General features: G+C 38.0%; 1 protein-coding gene across 6 annotated transcripts in view; it reads right to left on the bottom strand.

Moving 5' to 3' along the window:
* NEDD4 (NEDD4 E3 ubiquitin protein ligase) overlaps nucleotides 1–22,625 on the bottom strand; it is a 132,794-nt gene extending 110,169 nt beyond the window's left edge. The window contains exons 1-5 of one of the 6 annotated variants that reach the window (XM_061157215.1): nucleotides 22,473–22,587; nucleotides 16,525–16,705; nucleotides 7,930–8,003; nucleotides 1,692–1,770; nucleotides 1,561–1,624 (exon numbers count right to left, since the gene is read on the bottom strand). In XM_061157215.1, the coding sequence (XP_061013198.1) occupies nucleotides 1,561–1,624; nucleotides 1,692–1,732 (105 nt within the window). In that variant the 5' untranslated portion in view covers nucleotides 1,733–1,770; nucleotides 7,930–8,003; nucleotides 16,525–16,705; nucleotides 22,473–22,587. Of the gene's footprint in view, nucleotides 1–1,560; nucleotides 1,625–1,691; nucleotides 1,771–7,929; nucleotides 8,004–8,576; nucleotides 8,726–16,524; nucleotides 16,706–22,472 lie in introns of those variants that run through there. The other 5 variants (XM_061157218.1, XM_061157216.1, XM_061157213.1 and 2 more) reach the window with 5 other exon arrangements.
* Between the last annotated feature and the right edge of the window lie 591 nt (nucleotides 22,626–23,216).

A 23,216-nucleotide genomic window follows, 5' to 3' on the forward strand; every position in this document is an offset into this window, starting at 1 on the left:
TTATATATATATTGTTTGTATCTGATAATCTCAAACACCTAATTTAGGGGTGGGGAAGGGTCCCCTAAATTAGGAGTTTGAGATTATCAGATACAAACAATAAATAAGTTCATCTGTATCATTTTAGATGCCATATAGAAGTGATATTATATGGTACTGCTCTTTTCTTTCTGACTACTTCACTTAGTATGACAACTTGATAATCTCTAGGTCCATCCATCTATGTTGTTACAGGTGGCATTATTTCATTCTCTTTTATGGCTGAGTATTCACTGTATTCATGAGTATTCCTTGTATACCACATCTCCTTTATCCATTTGCTGCTGGTGGTTTTTTTTGGCCACATCATGTGGCATGTGAGATCTTAGTTTCCCCACCAGGAATCAAACCTACACCCCCTGCAGGGGAAGTGCAGAGTCTTAACCATTGGACTGCCAGGGAAGTACTGATGCTGTATTTTTATTACATTCTAATAAAATATTTTCTAATTTTCTTTGAGAATTCTTACTTGACTCCTGTATTATTTAGAAGTGTGTTGTTTAACTTCCGAATATTTGGGGATTTTTCAGTTATTTTTGTGTTACTAATTCCTACTTTAATTCCATTACAGTCAGAGACCATACTTAGCGTGATTTAAATTATTTTAACATCACTGAGGTTTGGGGTTTGGCCCAGCTTACTCAGGATATATTCTGTGTGCAATTTTAAAGACCATGAGTTCTGCTGTTGTTGGTAGGTCTATAAATGTCAATTAAGTAAAACTGATTTGATAATGTTGCTCAGGACTTCTGTATCTTTACTGAATTTTTTGGTCTACTTATTCTACCAGAGAAGAAGCAGTATTTAGCTTTAGTTTTAGAAAAAGAGTATTTAGTTTTCCAAGTATAATTCTCTTATTTTTCCTCAGCTTTGAACACCTTAATACACTGTCATTCTTGAAGGATATTTTTATTAGATACAGAATTCTGAGCTGATCATTCTTTTCTCTTTACAACCTTAATTATGCTATTTCAACACAATTTCTGATGAGCAATCCATAGTTATTTAAATCACTGTTCCCATATACATCATGTGTCCCTGTCAGTTTGAGGGCCCTCTTGGGAGGCTGGAGTTTGTTCTTATGGGACAGTGAAGTGGGGTGAGGAAGAAGGCAGGAATGTGGATGAAGGATGTATAATAGATCCACTTGTTGGCAGGCTCTCATCATCTCTTGTCTGGATCAGTGTATATAGTAAATGACTAACAGAAACACAAATGTATCATCTTTAAGGACAAATACAAAAATCTGCAAAATTGGAATAAGACTGTCTCTCCATCAGAAATAAATTAGAATAAGATAATTCAGGCTTACAATCATCCTTTATCTCATTACCTTACACATGTTTTTCATAATAAAATAAATGGTTCCAAGGCCATCTCATCATGAGGATACCTAGATTTAATGCTTAAATTTTAACAAATTCTTGTCAGATACATTTTAGAATATTGTGAGAACTTATTGTTCTAAACTATTGAGAAAAAAAATCTTTGCTGTTATAATGAAATAAAATGCATACTTACTCTGAATAATATTTCTTCATTCCATTTTGGATTCAAAGTCTGAAAGACAATAAACACAGTATAACTAACTTTTCAATATTTCATTATACAAAAATAAAACAACGTATACTTAAAAATTTTTAAATACTAACCTTTTTAAGGGTTTTTGTTTGCACACTTGTAAAAACTCCATTCATTGGGTCATATAACGTCACTCGCACATAAGGATCACTGTTAAAATTTTTAAAAATTTAATTGTTATTTGTTCCCAAACTCAGGTTACTCAAACTACAAAAATCACAGAATTTTCCTTGTTAACAATTTCTATAATTATTTTCTACACTTAAAAGTAAGGGTTCCTTAGGCAGGGGTAAGTAATTATAGTAATTGTAGTATCTAGCTAAAAAGCTGAAATGCTATGATAGAAAACAGACAAAGAATTAGAAAGAAAACCTTTTAATCACAATTCAATGATTTCCAACTTCTTAATATTTTTGAAATTTTGTTTAATTTTTTATTACATGCCTTCTTCTTCTGGGTTAAGAAGGTTAATCCAATGATTTTCAAGAATAGCTTTGTTAAGACTTCAAAGTAGTTTCAAGTTATCTCACAGGTATAAACTCTTCTTACAAAATAAAGACAAAGTGTTTGAGTTCAAAATAATTGTGTGCCAGGTAACCCTTGTACAAAGAGACACGGAGAAGGAAAACCTTGTGATATTCAGGTTTGCAAAGCAAAAGACTTGACTTTTTACTTTTCCATGGTCAAATTTCTCTCATGTCCCTTGGGGATCCCAAGTACCCACTGTTTTCCACCACCAACTCCCTCCTCCCATTTCCGCTTGCAAGCTTGGTGCTACTGCTGCTGCTAGGTCGCTTCAGTCCTGTCCGACTCTTTGCAACTCTATAGACTGTAGCCCGCCAGGCTCCTCTGTCCAAGGGATTTTCCAGGCAAGAATCCTGGAGTGGGTCACCATGCCCTCCTTCAGGGGATCTTCCTGACCCAGAGACTAAACCCATGTCTCTCATATGCCTCCTGTACTGGCAGGTGGGTTCTTTACCACTCGCGCCACCTGGGAAGCCCCCATCCAACCTTATCTCTTACTTTAACTGACAGACATCAAAGGCATCACAACACTCCCAACATCCTGGTATTTATCAGAGTCCATCCTACCCCAGCTTCAATGATTCAGGTATTTCACTCAATCGCCCTTGTCCAGTGACCTCCCACCTTCTCTGGAACCTTGCATCATCTATTTTGACTTAGGTTTTTCCAGTCATAGAAATGTCATTAAGCTCCTCCACTCCCTGACTCTCCTTCATGCTTCCAGCAAAGCAAACTAGACTTTCTTCCTGTCTCAGTCAAAGTGTTCACAAGTGAAAAATCTGTAATAATAACGACACAAATAACAACTAACACATATGCAGCAATTACTCTGTGTCAGGCACTGTTATAAATGGTTTATATATATACTTATTAACTTTTGGAATCCTGATAACAACCTATGAGGCAGGTATGGTTATTATCTGTTTTAAACACAGTCAACTTTAAGTTGACTTTAAAAAGTCAACTCATCCCAAATGACACAGCTCGGAAGCGGAACAGTGAGGACTGAAACTAAGTACCTGGCTCCAGAGACCCTGTTCACAACCACGACAGCCTACAACCTCCCTTCCTTCGTTTCCCCAACAGCCAGTGGTCTTCAAAGCCCTATAATCTGGCTTCCACCGCTTTCATGGACCCAGTCCATGAAAAGTCACCAATCTTGCTAAAACAATTAACACTTTCTAGTCACTTATTTTGCTGGCTTTCTATATGTTTGATATTACTGACCATTTTCTCCTTGAAACTCATCTCATTTAGCTTTCATGACACAAGACCCTTCTGGTTCTTTCTTTTGTTTTCTCTACATATTTCCTTCAAAATCTCACCCATGGTTTTAACAACTAACTGTATACTCACAAATATAAATATAAAACATAAATGCAAATATAAATATATATTTCTGATCTCACAACCCAGCTAGACACTTCACAGATAATATCTGTTCAAGAATTTTGCCCATTTTTAATTGGCCATTTTATCATATTATTACTAAGTTATAAGAAGTTTTTATATGCTGTGAATTAAAGGTGCTTGTCAGATACATGTCTTGAAAACATTTTCTCCAATTGGTGGCTTGCCTTTTCCTTTTCTTAACTGTGTCTTTCAAACAACACAGTGTTTCAGACAGTAAAGAATCTGCCTGCAATGCAGGAGAGCCAGGTTTGATCTTGGGTTGGGAAGATCCCCTGGAGAAGGAAATGGCTACCGTCTCCAGTATTCTTGCCTGGAGAATCCCATGGAGAGAGGAGCCTGGTGGGCTAGAGTACATAGGGTCGCAAAGAGTTGGATAGAACTAAGTGACTATCACTTTCACTTTCAACTGTGTCTTTCAAACAACAGACGTTTTTAATTCTAATGAATTCTGTTTCAACATTTTTCTTTCAAATTTTTATGGTGCATATTTTTTGAGTCTTATTCAATAAATCTTTGTGTAACTCAGTAGAGCAAATATTTTCTCCTATGTCTTCTGCTAGAAGTTTATTAATTTTAGCTCTTATTAATTTTCTATATTATATGTGATAAGGACAGAGCTTAATTTTGTTCCACACCTATAACTAGTTGTTCTAGTATCATGCACTTAAAAGATTATCCTTTCTCCTGAATTACCTTAATGCTTAAAGCAACTGACCACATACATGTGCATATGTATGCGTGTATGCGTGTGTGTGGGGGGAGTGCGTGTACTTCTACACTCTTTTTTTATAGTCCATTGAACAATATAGCTACTCTTATGCCAATGCTGCTTTGTCTTGATTGTCTGTATAGAAAATCTTGAAATTATGTTGCATAAATTCTCCACCTATGTGGCCTATGTTCTTTTTCAAAATTGTTTTGGCTATTCTGTGTCCTTTGACTTTTCATAACAATATTGGAATCAGATCATCTGTTTCTCAAAAGAAGTGCCGGGATTTTTATTAGGATTGAGCCAAATCTACTCAATTTGGAGAGAAATACAACTCTAACAATAATATATCTTCAATCCATGAATATGACAATGTTTATCCATTGATTTAGCTCTTCAATTTCCCTTAGTTAGCAATGTTTTGTAGTTTTCAGTGTGCAGTACTTGCAAATCTTTTGTTAAAGTTATTTCTTCTAAGTTTTTAATTTTAAATGAATTTTAAATTTTAAAAATTCATTTTCCAATTGTTAACTGATCAGTTCAGTTCAGCCGCTCAGTCGTGTCCAACTCTTTGCAACCCCAGCATTCCAGGCTTCCCTGTCCATCACCAACTCCTAGAGCTTGCTCAAACTCATGTCCATCGAGTCGGTGATGCCATCCAACCATCTCATCCTCTGTCGTTCCCTTTAGAAGATGTAATATGACTAATTTTTGTACAATGACTTTGTATCTTGTGGCCTTATAGTTCTAGCAGCTTTTTTTTTTTGTAGATTCCTTAGGGTTTTCTATGTACATGATCTGACTCTCTGCAAATAAAAAGTTTTTCCTTTTCAGTCTGTATTTATTTTTCCTTTCCTAGTCATATTGCACGGCTAGGATATCTAGCACAATGTTGAGCTGAATGTGAAAGCAGACAAACTTTCTTATTCATGAGTTTAAGCAGAAAGCATTCAGACTGTCGTCACTGGCCATAATGTTAGCTACTATCTTTCTCACAGAAAACCTTAATCAGATGTACAACTTTCATCTATCCCTAGTTTGCTAAGAGTTTCCATCATGAATGGGTGCTCAATGATGTCAGATGCTTTTTCAGTTTTTGCTGAAATGATTGCTTTCCTTTTATTCTAGTGATATGGTATATTATATTGATTAACTTTCAGATGTTAAACTATTCTGCATCTTATTATTAGTTTGTTGACAGTTTTTATCATAAAAGGATGATGAATGTTGACAAATGCACTTTCTACACCTACTGAAATGATCATGCTGCTTTTTTTTTCTGGACTGTATTAATATGACAGAGGTTGACCTGAACAAATCTTATATTCATAAGAAAAATCCCATGTGCTGAAATCCATTTATCAGACATTCAAAACTCCACTTTAGTCATCATATGCTTACTGTTTGTATGGCATATGCATCCCTTCTCTTTCATCTTAGCTGTGTCTTTGTATTTTAAGTGCATCACTTATAGACAGTATTTAGTTGGGTCTTCTTTTTTAGCCCATTCTAATAACTTCTACCTCATGTTCACCTTAGTTCATTAATGTTTAATGCAATTGTTATGGTTAGATCTAGGTGTGTCAAATTATTACTGGTTTTCTATTCTTTCTTTCCCTTTTCACTCGCTATTTTTTTTTTTGATAATGTGTTCTTTTCCTGGCCTTTTAAGTATTTTTTTCCCCCAGAATCTCATTTTAAAATTTTGATTGTTTTTTCAATCTATAATTCTTTACATTAGTTTTCAGCAGTTCATCTAGGTATTGCAATATACACTCTTACTTTTTATTCCACTTACACTTAATATATTATATTCTACTAAAAAGTTCATAATGCATATCATCCCTGTCCTTTATGCAATAATCATTATATGTATTCCATCTATAAGATAATTAAAAAAAAAACAATAAGCTGTGATATAAACAGGCATGCTTTTTAAAAAATTATGATGAAAAGAGCAAAAAGTCTTTCAGATGTTTCCAGATGGTTACCATTTCTGATGCTCTATATTCCTTTGTAAGGATCTGAGTTTCCATCTGCTATCTACCCTCTTTACCTGGGAGAACTTCCTTTAGATTTTATTAGAGTACAGGTCTGCTAATGACAAAGTTTCAAAGTTTTCTTTTATCTGAAAATGTTGTTATTTTGTCATCACACCAAAGAATATTTTCTCTGAATATAGTAGAGAATTCTAGGTTGACAGTTATTCTATTGTCCCATTTTTTATCTGGGCTCTGTAGTTTCTGGTGAGAAGTCAGTAGTCAATTGAATCATAGGTCCCTTGTATATAATTTGTCATTCTCTGAGTCCTTTGTCAGTCCTTTATCCTTGGCTTTCAACAGTATCACTATTATGTGCCTCAGTATGTTCTTCTCAGTACTTATGCTCCATGATTTTTGATACTATAAACTTGTGTTATTCATCAAATTTGGAAAAAATATGACCATTATTTCTTAAAACAGTGTTTTGCCTCATTCTCTCTCCTCTATTTCTAGGACTCCAATTACATGTGTGTTAGACTGTGTGGTATTATTTAACAAGTCCCTGAGGTTCTCTTTGTGTTCATTTAAATGTTTTTTTAATCTGTTTCTCTCTCACCTCCTGCTGAGAAATAATTTCTATTGCTCTACCTCTAAGTTTAATTAATTCTTCCTCTTCATCTCCATTCTGCTGTTAACTTCATCTAAGAATGTTAATTTAATATACTATATTTTTCAGTTTTAGAATTTTCATTTTTTATTGTTTCTAGTTTATTCCTGAGATTTTCAATCTTTTGACTTGTGTGAGCACATATTTTTCCTCTTCTGAGAATGTGTTTCATTTTCCTGTTTTTTTTATAGATTATATAGCTTTGGATTCTATCTTAGACATTATAAATGTTAAGTTGTAGAGACTGCGGATGCTGCATTTTCTGTTCGATGAGAATTTGTGTTTTCACTTAATTCTATCATGTAATTCATTACCTTACTTGGACAAGAACCACAAGCTCTGTTTCTTGGGCCGCACCTTTGGTCTCTGTTCTGATCTTTTGTCCTTAGTTAAGTTGTCTGCAATCTGCTATTATATGTGTGATTCAGGGTCAGCAAGGAATGACAGTAGACATGGTTTGGGAATCTCCTTTCCAGTTCTTTCCATTCCAGAATCCTCACCACTCTATGTTTTCTCCAGATTAAGTCTTCTGATTTCCTAGGGCATGAATATTATAATTTTTCCATGTTCTGACTCCATGTGACCTCAGACTAATTCATAAATTGGAGACTCACTCAGTGCAATTCCCACCTCCAAACAGGGACTCTTCACTAGACTCTCACTAGACTCTACCTGCTCTGCACTCTCCACGGCCTTTAAGTTGCTGCTTTCAGTAATATGTTCACAGTTTATGGTTGTTAACTGATACAGGATTAGTCAGTCAGAATTTTACTAATTCCCAGAAACAGAACTCACTAATGTACCTTGTAACTACCTTTCTGAGTTATACCTTTGCCTAATTTCACATATTCTGTAATTCAGATATCAAGGAATTTGGTAAACCACCAACTGGTTACAACCAACTTCATATAACAGTTTACTAACAATATCACTCAATTTTTCATCTAACCAAAGTTAGAAAAAAATAATTAATTAATACAAAGTTTTAAAATTACATCCCAACTTATACTTACCTAGCTCCCAAGATATCCTTTTTGGCAAGGCCTATTCCAGCTATAACTTTTACCCTCACAATTCGGGAATTTTCCTAAAATACAAAAATTTATATTTTATTTTCATGTAATGTATAACTTAATTAAGACACATATCTTTAAATATATACATACCAAATAAGATAACAGGATATTAAAATTAATTGGAAGAATCTTTTTTCAGGAATTAATATGACTAAAAGTATACAGAGAAAAATAAAAATTGTATTGTTATTTGTAATGACTGGATTATCTACAAAGAAAACCCAAAGAAGCTAGAGTCAAATTATTATAATGAGCAAAAATGTATCATTGTTGCCAAGAAAATCCAAAACCAAATTACTGGAACTTATATGGATTCATCATTTTTGCTAGGTATAAGATAACACAAAATTCAGAGTTCACAATCATTTGTAATAATTATTTAGACAGGTAAAATTATTTTTAAAATGCCATTCAATAAACTATATATTAAATAAAACTATAATGTATTGATATTTTAATGTATGAAACATTAAAATTCTTGGGTATCATAATAGCATGATGAGGTTTTATGTAAGAATGTCTTATTTTTAAGAGATACACATTGAAGTACTTAGGGATAAAGTAAGATAAAGTTTGCAACTCACTCTTTAATGGCTCAGCAAATAAAAAGTTGAACATGAGTGAATGTGTGTGTATATGGAAGTAAAGAGAATAACCAACTGTTGCCAATTTGTGGATCTGACTGATGGGTAATCAAGCGTTCATTACACTATTGTTTTGTTGTCCCAAAGATCTGAAATTTTTTAAAATAAAAAGGTGGGTGAAAATACTATAAAACAGAATGCACATTTAAAAAATTCACAAATAAGCAAAACTGTTAGATACAGAGAAACAAAATTAAGAAAAAATGTCAAGACCTTTATGGATAAAATCTGTAAGTAAAGAAAATAAGGAAAATACAAATAAATGAAGAAGTTCACTATATTCATGGAAGTAAATATTTAATATTATTATGTTTTCTCCAAAGTAAATTACAAATTCAATATAATTCCAACTCCCCTCCTCCTTAAATTATTTCATAGATCTTAAATGATTCTAAAATTCATACAGAGGAGTGAGAATGAGTAAAGAAGTAAACAATAATATTTGATCACTATGTTATACTACATATAAAAACAAACTCCCGATATATCAAATTTTAACAATGAAAAAGAAAACTTTAAAAAATTCTTAAGATATTTTAGAATATTTCTGACACTGAAGAAAGAATTTTTAAAAATACAAACTCTAATCGAAAAAGTTGTTGATCTGACACTAAAATTATGTATCCTTTGTGTGAAAAGAGATGCCATGAGCAAAATGAAAAAACAACAGGACACGCAGAGTAGAAATATCTAAAATATATATACCAAGTGCAAATTATGATTATCCAGGGTATATTGTTTTTGTTTGGTTGATAAATCCTGTCTGACTCTTTGCAACCCCATGGACTGTAGCCCCCCAGGCTCCTCTGTCCATGGGATTTCCCAGGCAAGACTAGTGGAGGGGATTGCCATTTCCTCCTCCAGGAGATTGACCCAGGGATCAAACCTGCATCTCCTGCATTGCAGGCAGATTCTTTACTACTGAGCCACCATGGAAGCCCATCTGGAATATATAAAGAACTCCTAAAACCCACAAAGTAATATTTAAACAACATAATATAAGAAATCATACAGAATGGTCAATAAACACATGAAAAGATCCTCAATTTCACCAGTAATAAGAAAGATCTCTAGTGTATGTGCTGCCAATACAAACACAAGCGAGAACTCTAATACACTGTTCGAGAGTAATTTTGAAGAGATAGTTGGCAATATCTATTGAAAGCTCTAAATCAATAGCCCAGGAATTTCACTATTAGATATAAGCCCTAGATAAACTATCACTGACGTACACAAGGCCAACAGTTTCACAGTAGCATTTATAAGATCAACAAATGTGAAATAAATGTTGTCTAACAGAGAGGAACCCAACTGGTTCTATTCTAAAATTACTCCATCAGCCAGATGAATGGATAAAAAAGATGTGATACACACACACACACACACACACACACACAATGGAATACTACTCAGCCACAAAAAAAGAATGAAATTTTGCCATTTGCAACAACATGGATAGACTTGCAGGGCATTATGCTAAGTGAAATAAGTTATAGAGAGAAAGACAAATATTGTATGATATACTTATATGTGGAATCAAAAAAATACAACCAACCACTGGAGTATAACAAAAAAAGAAGCAGGCTCAGACACAGAGAACAAATTAGTGGTTTCCAGTGGGGAAAAGTTGGGAGGGGCAATATAAGGGTGGCAGAGTAGCAAACTCCTGGGTATAAGATAGGTTCAAGGACGTATTATACATCACAGGGAATGGTGCCAATATTTTGTAATAACTAACCTTTTAAAACTGTATAAAAATTCTAAAACATAGTAAAATAGCCCATCAGCAAGTAGTAGGTCATGTTCCTTTTTGAGGAGAAATCTGGATGGGGGATAACATACATATCATAGGTATTTATTTCAGTCTTCTTCCATTTCTAAATACTTAGAACCACCCTCACTCCTGGAAGTTTCAGTGAATTAATATGATAACAGAAATATCCTCAAAGCTACAAAACTCAGACAACAAATTCATATAACACAAAAATCCTTGACTAGAGATACTACATATTTTATAACTTTTCTCCATCACCAAATATTAAATACACAGCCAATCTTGCAAGTAAAAAGAGAAATCCTCAAGCATCAGAAATAAAGGCAATTGAAAATCAGAGAGGAAAACATAAACTGAAATTTCTGTTTTCTGTGGGGACTGATTTCCAAAAATCTGAAGAGATTTACAGAACTACCATTTTTTCCTGGAAGGTCACTGAATAATTAGGTCAATTAAAATATTCCATTGGCCCTACAACTGAATTTTCCTATACTAGTTGAATGGGAAGTGGCTACTCTATTAAGTTGGTACTAATTCCCAAGACTGATTCTGAAAATCAGATATCTTTTCAGGGATGACTTAATAAATACAAATTTTTTCAAGCGGTAAAGTATAATCAAAGGTGCCCTCAGAAAATAATGTTATTTGATAATCTTATCTTTTCTAAGTGTAAACAATTGTTTGTGATTTGTATATGATCTTAATTGAGGGAAGAAATTATCATTCCCTTCTAAAAAAAGCTGATCCATATTTGTTACTGTTAATCCATCTCCTGACTTAAAAATCACCTACATTAGCCTCTACTGAAACTATCCCCCAGAAGTCTCCTGAAGAAATGTAGCAAGCATTAAATAAAAACAATTCCAAGGGGTAATAACTTACAGTCACAGACACATTTAACTTTTAAACTTTATCCTTGCATTTTACAACCACAAAAATGAGAACTACTTACTTCAGATGCTGTGGTTAAATGATGTAAAGCTACATTGATTTAAGATTTTTTCAGGAAACTAAATAAGAAATACCATTTATTTTCATATTTGCATTCATATAATTTCATTTTATAAGTTTATGCTAAAAAAGTGTCCCCACTGCTCTCTTTGATCACATCCACCATCAGAGATCACACCCACATTATCTTTGAAAATGAAGAAGGCCATATATGTTGCAACTAGAGACCAAACTCTTCAGTAACTTTAGAATCGTGACACTAAAAGTACTATTAACAGAATTCTAGATAGTACTCAAATGAGTAAAAAACAGACAAAAAAAAAGAAATATCTTTTCTTTAACCAAAACAGAGACTTTATCCTCAAGTAGACCAGGGCTCTTCACTAAAGCTGGAATCTCCCCCTCTTTCACTCATAAGGGAGCTTTACTGATTTTTGAAAGTGAAATGAAAAGTTTGAAAATTGCAGGCAAAGATGTGTGGCTTTTTTCAAGGACAGGGAGAAACAAACTGGTAATGTGTTATCAATGCAGGCAGCTTCAGTAATTAAAAGCAGCTTTCCAAAGGCTGAGATTTTCTCTACAATTCATGAAAACAGTGATTAACTATGCCTTAATCTTCTGTCAACCTCCCCCACCAAATAAATAAATAAAAACCAGGAACAGGAAATCCAGAGCTTTAAGTCTTTCCATCTCTCAAAGGTCTTGGGAGAATTTTTGTGAACCTCTTCATCCTTTTCCCCTCCTTTCGTTGCCCACTCCCACCAGTCTACTTTTTAAAAAAGACATGTCCTGTGTTTACTTATCTCTGAATTTTTATACACGCTGGAGTCCCTCTGCCTGGGAGATACTTCCCCATCCTCTACCCCTTCATTGTTAAAAGTCCTATATCATCTGAGCAGATTCTTTAGAGACCATTAAAAATGGAATTATTAATATTATTTAATGACAGAAAATAATTATAATGTTAATTGGAATAATCAAGTTGCCAAATGTTATCTATTCTGTGACAACTCCATAAAATCATAAATTCAGATGGATAAAGTAAATATGCAACAATGAAAATAGCTACCCACAATAATGAGATAAAGGTTTGAAAATTTAATTTAAAAGGTTTGGTATAAATTTAATTTTTTTTTCTTAAAAAAACTCCTGTCCACTTTTTAAAGACCAAATGCTATCTTTTCTGAAACTCTTGATATGAATTTTCCTTCTCTTTGTTAGAGGCTCAATTACATAGCATCTATCACATACCATCTTGTATCTGAGGCAATAAACTATGTGTCTCTCTCACTTATTAAAATTGTGAAATTTTGAAGACCAAGAAACTCATCTTTATGTTTTCTCTGCATCCTCTATAGAACTCAGCAGATTACTTGACAAACAGTAGGGGATGATAAATTCTTGATTAACAACAAATCTTTCTGAAGTAGCTGAAAGTAGGAATAAGGTATCAAATTAAAAGCAAGGGAAAATCTTCACAAACAGTAGGCTCCCAGCCCCTTCACTTCTTGAGCCCAGAAGACTGGAAGACTTCTCTGTGAGGAAGTCAAAGGGGTTGGGGGTATATACTGTATGTGAGAATCCCACCACTATGGGATTGGTTCAGATAACACTTATTGATACGGCTCAGATAACCAACAATGATAGGTTCAGATAACCCTATTGTGAAATGCTCTAGTGAATAGTAACTGCCCACTCATACAAAGGATGAGAATAAATCAGGAAAGAGGAAGACAAGAGGTGAAAAAAAAACATTGGATCCAACACAGAAAAGAGATCAAGAGAATTCTCACAATGCTGATAAACGGAATCCTGCAGACAATAGTGATATGACAGGTGTAGAGTGCAAGCCGTTCAGATGGAATGCAACATAGCAAGAAGCTGTCTCTAACAAGAATGCAGAAAAGGGAATGGACAGCATTCATTACATATGTGTGTATGTATAAACACAGTGAGTAGTTGTAAAGCTTTCAGGCAGCTTGCAATTTAATTTGTGATGTTGTTTAGTTGCTCAGTTATGTTTGACTCTTTTGAGATCTCAAGGACGGTAGCCCACCAGGTTCCTCTGTCCATGGAACTTCCCAGGTAAGAATATTGGAATGGGTTGCCATTTCCCCCTCTAAAGGGGATCTTCACGATCCTAGGGATTGAACCCAATGCAGAAGACATCTTCTGCACTGGCAGGTGGGTTCTTTACTACTGAACTGCCAGGATTCCCTTAATATGTGACAGCTGTACAGAAAATGAAAGCAAACAAAAATGTACAATAATTATAAATATGGTACAATGGTTCAGATGTGAATAATACCATATCTACATAGTGTAATAATATAAATACTGAATATTTACATAACAAAAAATGTACTAGGGTAGGAGGGAGGGATTTAACTTTTTTTAATATAACTTTTTTCCCAAATTAAATATTGGAACCTGTGACTTGATGGCAGTTTTCCTTCTCTGCTGTGTAAATTTACTTGAAACATTTTACAAAAGTATAAATATAAATGAAAATATAAATGCTAGATCATCTTTATTGAAAACTAAATGAAATCAGGTCTGTCCTAGTAATGCTGGAATATATATATGACTGCTATATATTTGCTACATATGAACAAAATTCCTCAGGAGTTTTTGGCAATCATGACCACAATAAACTAGAATACCCAGAATTCTTAGATTTAAGAGACAGTAGAGATTTTCAAAGTATTCCCTGGACTAGTAGTATGAGTATCACGTTGGAATTTTTTAGAAACTCAGATTTTCAGAACCTATTGAAAATAGACTACTGATGGGCCAATAGTCTGTTTTAGCAAACTCTGCAGGTGATTATGAAGGATACTAAAATTTAGAACTGCAGGTAAAGAGCATGAGGGTAAGAAAGAGAAGTGCTATAGTTAATGCAGCTGCAAGAGTATTCCTCATTTAAGAACTGTAACTTTTTTATTCCATCATTAACCTCCCCCCAAAAGAAGCTCATCATTACCTTACATCTCAACACTACTTTAAAATGTGTTACACCATACCTATGCTTCTGGGTTTCCAGGTGGCACTAATGGTAAAGAACCTGCCTGCCAATTCAGGAGATATAAGAGATACAGGTTTGATCCCCGGGTCAGAAGATCCCTTGAAGAAGAAAATGGCAACCCACTCCAGTATTTTTGCCTGGAGAATCCCATGGACAGAGGAACCTGGTAGGCCACAGTCCATAGGGTCGCAAAGAGTCGGATATGACCGAAGCGACTTAACACACACATATACCAATGCTTATTTATACATGAAATATGTCTGGAAGAAAACATATCAAGTTGATATCCTATATTTGTAGAAAATATAATTTCCATAAAAAAGATCTATAGATGAATGTTCACAGTAGGTTTATTCATAATTGCCAAAACCTGGAAACAAATGAAGGGTCCATCAAAAGCAGGGTGCATAAACATCTGGTAAATTCATACAATGGAATACTGTGTGCTATGTTTAATCCCTCAGCCGTCTCTGACTCTTAGTGACTCCATGGACTACAGCCTGCCAGGCTCTTCTGTCCATGGGATTTCCCAGGCAAAAATCCTGGAGTGGGTTGCCATTTCCTTCTCCAGGGGATCTTCCTGACCCAGGGATTGAACCCACATCTCTTATGTCTCCTGCATTGGCAAGCAGGTTCTTTACCACTAGTGTCACCTGGGAAGCCCTAGGATCCCATACAAAATCCTTAATAAATGGCCCTGAGGCCGTGCCTCATTGGGGTCTGCTCTCCACTCCAGATTCAACTCCTGATACCGTCCCTCTTTCTCCAACACTTGAGGTGTCGTTATGGTCATCTCCACTTCATCTTTTGCACATGCACTTCTGTTTACCTAAAAGGCGTTTCCTCTTCCCTGCCTGGCTAACTACTATTCATCCTTAGTGTGCTTCCTCTGCTTTTCCTCATATTCTTTCCCCTCCTCCTTATAAGACTAATTCTTTTTTTTTTTTCCTGTTATATACTTTTATCTTACACACCTTTTCCTTTGTAACATTTATAAAACATTGATGTGTGATTATATATTTAATGACCCTCTCTCCCTCTAGGCTATAAATTCAGTAAAGTCTGTTTTCCTTCATTATAACCAAATGGTCTGACTCAAATGCTTTATATATATTAAATGTTCAACAAGTATTTTTCAAGCAAATACAGACTTCAAGTACTTCATAGGTCCACCGAAAGGCTATAAGATAAAAAAAAAAAGAAGATTCAGAAGAACAGAGGAATAGATACAAGTTAATTCTGCACATGTTTCATTCATCCTCTTCCTGAGCAAGAATCTCTTCTGTTAATTTCTTTTATTTGAGCGACTATTTGCAGTGGGACAGAGGAAAGACCATGACTTTGGTACAAAAGAGTTCTGAGTTTCAATCCTACATCTGCTACCTACTGAGATTGAGTCCTTGAGCAAATCATAATTTCAGATTTCCCATCTGTAAAATGAAGATAGCAGTACCTAGTTTCACAGGACAGTTGTGAAAATTACAAAGTATAAAGAACACAGAATCTGGAGATCTGTGTATAGCATGTATTCAATTAAAGGCAACTATGATTACATTTTAATCGACTCTTTCACCCTGGAGGAGGATATTTTCATTCTATCTATACTGACATGACTGTTTGTCCACATTAATCTTTTCATCACTCCAACATGGCTCACTCAAGGAAAGTCAAGTATTTGAGTCAGGCCAGGAGGCTATGCTACAGATATATTTATTTCACAAAAGTCTCATCAAGACATTTTTGTATTTGTTTGTTCTGTGTCTTTCTCTCAGCATTTATCTGAAGATTTCTTAACCTTTCAGTTCATTTATCCTCTTAAAACTTTGACAGGATTGGGACAGAATACAGACTAAATGGAAGCTTCAAAAAGGAAGAAGTCAGTAACATTGATTCAGTAGAACAGTGAGTTTAGCAATTCGAATCAGCAATCTTATAGGTCTCCAGGTGTGGTAGAATATAATATTCTTAATACCAGATAGAGCTAGGAGGTAGGCAAATAGCTGACTTAAATATCCTGTTCTGACAAATGTCAAAAACTTATGCCAGGTGTCCTGTAAGGGACAGGGCCATAATTACGACCTAGTCAAATTCCAATTTTTATACCCCTCCTCTCCCTACGTGATGTAATTAAAGGGTACCTCCAAGATTCTATTCCCATGTGATATATGAATTGTTGACAGTCAGCTGTTTAAAAAAAAAATGTAGTCCCTTCTCTTCTCTTCCTGGTGCAGAGGAATCAACAGCAGGCCTCAGGCAGAGCTTGGGGGGAGCAGGAAGGTGCATGGAGGTGCATGAGCAGCAGGTCCACAGCATGGGGAACTGAGAAGAGGAAGGGGCCACACAGAGAGGTTTCAGTAGCATGCCACTGGAATGGGACTCAGAGGAGAGAGAGGAAGACAGCAGAGACATACACGGCAGCACTCCCACTGGCACCCACGGACGCAGGGAGCTAAAGGCAGGGTGCAGAAGTGGCAGACAGAGGACACACCTGCATGATTGGAAGATCACTTATACCAGAAACATATGTAAATTGGGACTAAGCAAATAAGTAAATAGAATGAGGAAAATGAAACTCAGAATTTTCACTTAGTTTTAGCCACTCAGACATGTCCAACTCTTTGTGACCCCACGACTGTAGCCCGCCAGGCTCCCCTGTCCATGGAATTCTTCAGGCAAGAATATTGGAGTGGGTAGCCATTCCCTTCTCCAGGGGATCTTCCTAACCTAGGGATCAAATCCAGGTCTCCACATTGCAGGCAGATTCTTTACCATCTGAGCCACCAGGGAAGCCCTTTCTAAAAACCATTTCCCTACTGAATGAACCAGTGTTTCTAGGAGAAATGGCTGATCCCAGAAAGCGCTGGACCAGGCAAAACATAAAAGGAGTCTAGAACATCTTCCCCTGGAGAGTCGGACATGACTGAGCGACTTCAGCTCAGCTCTGCTAGAACATCTTCTGCCAGAAAAGTAATGAAGAGTTCAAAGAATGATGGGGACTTGCCATAAGGACACAGGAACCTCCTTGAAAGAGCTTCCACTGGCCAAACCAAGATAGTATGAGCCATAAAATATTTAAGGATAGAGATTAATTACAACCCATTGAATAGGTGGGATTCTACAGGCCCGTGCTGATACAAATAAATAAATGGATGGCAAATGGCCAAGAAAGAAAAGATTCTTCTTACACAAAACATCAATTAATAAAAATGGAAATAAAAACAGCAGCATTTGTTTCAGGTGGAAGTCATGGATGGATACTAAGACTAGCAGATGCAGATCTGATGAATGAGGAATGGGATACTACCACAGTCTCTGAATATGCCTCCACAAAATACCAATCAATTATAAAGGGAAAACAGCAACATTACCAAGAAGAAACCTAGCAGACACCAAAACTGCCAAGTGATCAAGGTTAGACGATGATGAGATGATGAGACAAGCCAAAATCAAGTACCCCTTGATATACCCTGAGAAGAATATGGTATTAACTCGATAATTCCTGCCCCAAAAGCATGGCTTTGACATCTTCATGAGGAAACAGTAAACAGATCCAAGCTGAGGAACATCAACAGGTATACTCTGAGAAGAATACAGTATTAACTCAATGATTCCTGCACCAAAACCAAGGCTTTGACATCATCCTGAGGAAACAGTAAACAGATCCACGTTGAGGAACATTGACAGGTTTTACAGCCTGTGCTCCTTGAAACTGTTAAGGATAAGAAAGACCGAGGAACTGATACAAAGTACATGCAACATACGCTCCTGGATGGGATCCTAGATTGCAAAAGAAGAGAAATTATTAGACCTATGGTCAAAGACTGAGTGGGACCTGTGGATTGGGTGGTAGTGTCATACCAATGGTGACTTCCTAGCTTAGAGGGCTGGATGGCTGTGATGCAGGAAAGCATTCTTCCTTTAGGAAAATAAAGAGTATTTAGTGGTGATGGGGAATCCTGTCTGCAGGTTGTCCTCAAATGGTTCCAAAAAAAGACTAATGAAAATGGCAATTAAAAGGTTATGGAACAATTATGGTGAAATATCAACAGATGGAGAATCTGCTTTAGGAGGATTTGGAGTTCTTTGTACTGTACTTCCAACTTTTCAGTTGGTTTAACATAATCAAAAAGCAAATTATTAAAAATGAACTATATTTATCTACTTCTTTGTTCCTATGGAAACCCACAAAAAATAATGAGAATGATGCCGGAATTAAAGAAGTGCAAAAAAGCAGTGATGGAAAGAACAAGTGAAGTACTGGGTTAGACACAAACACGGCTGCTACGTACACTGTGCATCTCCTCCTTTGTGTGCAGTGAATACAGGTTTGGGCACTCGGTTCTCAGGCTCAGTGTGATGCCAGGGCAGGAAGGATCTGCTTCTGCTCAGTGACAGTGGGTCTAGAAGTGTCAGAACATGCACTTCTTAGAAACCCTGTTGCTTACGTACTGTCATAGATGTCAGCATCAGAGACATCCATTCTTCTGTATGTGCAAACTCTACTCCCAAACTGGCAGTGGAGATTCAATCCTTTCCTCTTTATTTCCTTCTTTTCTTTTCCTTTTCAGTCAGGTTTCAGCTGCAGGAAATAGAAGGTACTCTAGATATTTTCAGAAGAAAGAAGCTCATACAGGGAATTAGGTGCTTCCAAAAGAGCTGGAGAGGTAGGCTCTAAGCTGTGCCTTCAGAGGACCCAAAAACAACTCAGAACTGGCCTACCCAGGAAGTTGCCACATCTGAGAAAGGAAGGCTATCAGGAGCCACCAGCAGACCTGCTGACTTTACGAACATAATCCACCCAGAAGCCAGGAAGCCGCCACCACCACTATGTCTGTAATTTCCTACCAATGCCCACAAAACAACTTATCGGGCACTGAAAGACTTTTGTTAGAAAAACTCAATGTCTATATGACTATGCTTGTCAGCAGAAAAAGCCAAAGAAACATGAAGTTATGTAGCATCACTTTATTTGCACCTTCCCCATCTCAAATAGGGGTACCTCACTGGGAAAACTGTTTCACCACCTCTTTCTGGAAGGCTAAATGCAAGAGTCTGAGAAACATAGTGTTTAGCTTTCTAGCCTCTGTGTAACAGGGCAGTCCACTGAAATGAAGAGGAAAGGATGCTGAGGGGCCAGCCCCATGCATACCACAATACTTGCCACAGCTGGGTGGGGGTTATCTACTACTATTAATCCCAAGAGACTGTCAGAGGGACTTCCCTAGTGGTCCAGTGGCTGAGACTGGGCTCCCTATGCAGGGGGCCCAGGTTCAATTCCCGGTCTGGGAACTAGATCCTGCATGCCACAACTAAGACAGCCAAACAAATAAATAAATACTTTTTAAAAAGAGGTTGTCAGAGCAAATTTGGTATAAAGTACACTACTTTTTTAGTTTATTAAACTTTAACGACAAAATTCTGTACACGGAGCCAGGACCATCTCTTACTCAAAGACACTTAAATTTGGAAGAAGAGCTAAAACTCACTGACAAGTGAGAGAGTTATAATGACCTAAATTTTGGTATACTAACATGCTCATACAGTGTGACTCAGTGGCTCTCCAGTATATACTGGTTAAATTACAGTTCTCTCACCATCGTCTATCCCATCTCCATTCATTTTTCTCTTTGTTTCTGTCTCTAATTGAAAATAATCATCTCTTTTTGCTGCCACAGGAAACCTATCTCACTTATAACCAACAGCAGAGGGCTGCCTACTTCAAGACTAGTCTGTGAGTTTTAGAAAATGACATAGCTGCAATGTTTTTCTTCAAAAAATAAAAGGAATGAGCGGGTGATTTTCTAAGCCTGCTTTTACTTTTGTGATATATTAGAAAATAAAAGGCAAATGATAGTGATGAAATGGCAATCTCTACCAGAATACAAGTGATTTTTGTCTTCCCCACAGACTATGAGCTTCTCACAAAACAGGCGGATGCAGCTTTTTTTTCTATCTGTGTACCTGGTGCCTAGCATACTGCACAATACAGAACAGACTGCTAAAAAGTGTCTGTTGAATGAATAACCCAAATTACACTGGAAGAAGTGGAAGATGACACTTTATCATGTCTCTTATCTTCCTATCTCACTCTTCCTCAGTGAGGAAAAAGGGAACAGAGAGATCAGGAGGGAAATCTGAGTCATGAGGCTGACAACCAGGACGCCCACCGTGCCAACAGAGTGGGCCCCACACCATGAAAGTGCCCAGAAGTACAAATCCTTCAGCCAGTTTAGGAAAACCTCATTTCAAAGGGCAGAGTTTCTGGCCCTTAGTACCCGCTGCTGACTGACCACCCACCAACTGGCATAATTTGATTTATCTCAGTTGGGAAGAAGAATGATGTGAGAAGCAGATAACTGAAAACATAGATCTGTACCAAGAGGGGAGAGGGATGGAGGGAGAGAGAAACAGACTGAATGACACCAAGATGATATCTAGGATCAACTGGTTCTGCTGGAAGAAACTGAGATGAGAAATCTGGACTAGCAGAGCCTACCTCTGAGTAGTAACAACAACAGGGAAAGAAAGTCCAAGGCCAGCCTGATAGAGTTGGATGCCAGTCTGAGATTATCTGCCTTGAGCAGTTTATTGTAGCAAGCAGGGAGACAGATCTGATAAGAAGAAAGCTATCACAGTTTCAACACTGCATTATTTTCTTCTGATCTCGTCTACAGAACAATAATGGGACATTAGCTAGACTATTATCTTCAGCCGTAACATACTGACAGTCTTTCCTTAGGACTGCCAAGAGGCCACCATTTGTCCACCACTTCTTTGTTTCTCCTCTGGTAGCAATAACTAAGAAATTCAATTCTAATTGCATCACATAATCATTCTCAAAACACTCTGAGATAACTTGCTTGCATCAACAAGTTGCCCACTGCTTATAAACCCAAAACTTTCAAGAGAAACATAAAGATACTTTGTAGAGGCTGAAGATACCAAGTTACCAAGAGAAAGCGCTATTACAACACTTAGAACAATCTAAATAATTAATCTAAATTAGGCTGAAGGATTTACAGTTAATTGGGTCTAATCCTGATAACAGGTACATGTGACAGCTTATTCAATCAGCAAGAATGCTCATATTTCTTGTGAGCAAAATTTAACCAGTCATCCAGACTAGACATCCAGACTAGTCATCCAGACTAGACATCCTTTTCATTTTCTACCCATTCCCATTTTTGAGACAATCACCAATTAACACAGGGAAGCCCCATCTCATTTAAAATGGAACTACGCTTTACAAATAAGCTTGTTTTTAATAAGCACAAGGCATAACCAGCATAAGTTATTTAGCTAATAAGACACAGTTTTGCCTTCTCAAATCACAGAATTTTAAGATTGAACAGCTGTGGCAAGTCCTTTTAAATATTTATACTTTTTTGGCTTCATCTGTAAAATACCAGTGAAGACCAGGGAAACAGAGCATGAACTTTCCACACTTGACACTTGTTGCTAAATAGGAAGGGGGAAAAAAATCTATCTATCTCCCTGCTTTCCCAGCCCCATCTCGTCGAAGAGAGTTTAAAAGGACATCAGAAGAAAAAGAAAAAAAAAAAAACTAATGACACTTCTCTCGGAAGCCTTCAGGTCAAAGTCCATAAAGTTAAGCCCAAAGGGCTTCTCTTTGCCAGAATAGGCTAATCAACAGCCGGGATGCTAAGCTCCAGGGAAATGCGCCCCACCCCCTCCCGGAGCTCACGCGTACTCGGCTGGGGGTGGCAGGAAGGGGCAGGCGGGGTGCTGCGCGTGCCCCCGCGCACTCAGGCCGAGGGCTGCCTGGCCCCCTCCTCATCACTTCCTGAAGGAAACTGACAAGGAAGGCGGCGGTTCTAGGGAAGAGAGGGGTGTGGAGTCCACAGGCTCACGAAGAAAACGCGGCTTCCGAAAGCAACGCCCCCGCCCACAAGCCTGTGCGAGCCGGGCCGTCTCGGGGGGTCCCCACAGCGCCCGGCGCGCTCCCGGCTCCAGCGGAGAGGGAGGCGGGCGCTGACAGCCGCCCCTCTGGCCGCCGCCCCCTCCTCCAGTCCCGCTGACGGGCAGCGCGATGGGAAGCCCGCCCGGAGTCCCGCGTCCCCCTCACCTCGTCCTCCGGGAGCCCGAACACCTCCACCGCGCCAGTTGCCATTTCCGAAAGGTTCCTGCAAACCGGACGCGCTCGCCCCCACCCAGAGAGTGGGAACTGTAGTGAGGAGGAGGAGGCGGAGGAGAGGGAGGAGGCGGAGGAGAGGGAGGAGAGGGAGGAGGCGGAGGAAGAGGGGGCGGCGCTCCCCAGGCCGCACAGCGCCCCCAGCGGCCGGCCGGCTCTAGTGACACGAGGAAGCGGGGCGGGGAGGGCCTGCGGCGCCTCGGCGGCGGCGCGCGTGAACAGGCTCCGGGCCCGGGAACCGCGCGGTGGGGAAGCGTGCGCGCTGGGGCTCGGGTGGGAGGTGTGGGGGCTCGCCTTCCGTCCCCCCGCCAGGAGGATGGGGCCAGACCTCGCCGCCTCGGGGATCCAGGCAGCCCCCAGGCAGTTCGCCAAGCGGGGCAGTGGCGCCCGGAGGACGCCTGCCCTTCCCCGGGGAAACAAAGCTGCGGCTCTCCTCGGCAACACGTCTCACTGAGATCCGCCTCACTCTCTCCACAAGCTAAGAATCAGACCCGTATTTTGTCGGTTGAGGCTGCGGATTCCAAAAGCAACTGGACCTTGGGACCCCTGTGCAAAGCCCAGCCTGAGCATGGCGGCAAATGGGGACGCTAGTAGGGATCGCATCAGTCTGGAACTCAGGATCTGAAATTCACTCCCTGTGATTTGTAAACACTGTACCAATTAATATTTCTTGTCATA

The sequence above is a fragment of the Dama dama genome, chromosome 12 (genome assembly GCF_033118175.1).
Source record: "Dama dama isolate Ldn47 chromosome 12, ASM3311817v1, whole genome shotgun sequence".
In the NCBI taxonomy this organism is placed as follows: domain Eukaryota; kingdom Metazoa; phylum Chordata; class Mammalia; order Artiodactyla; family Cervidae; genus Dama; species Dama dama.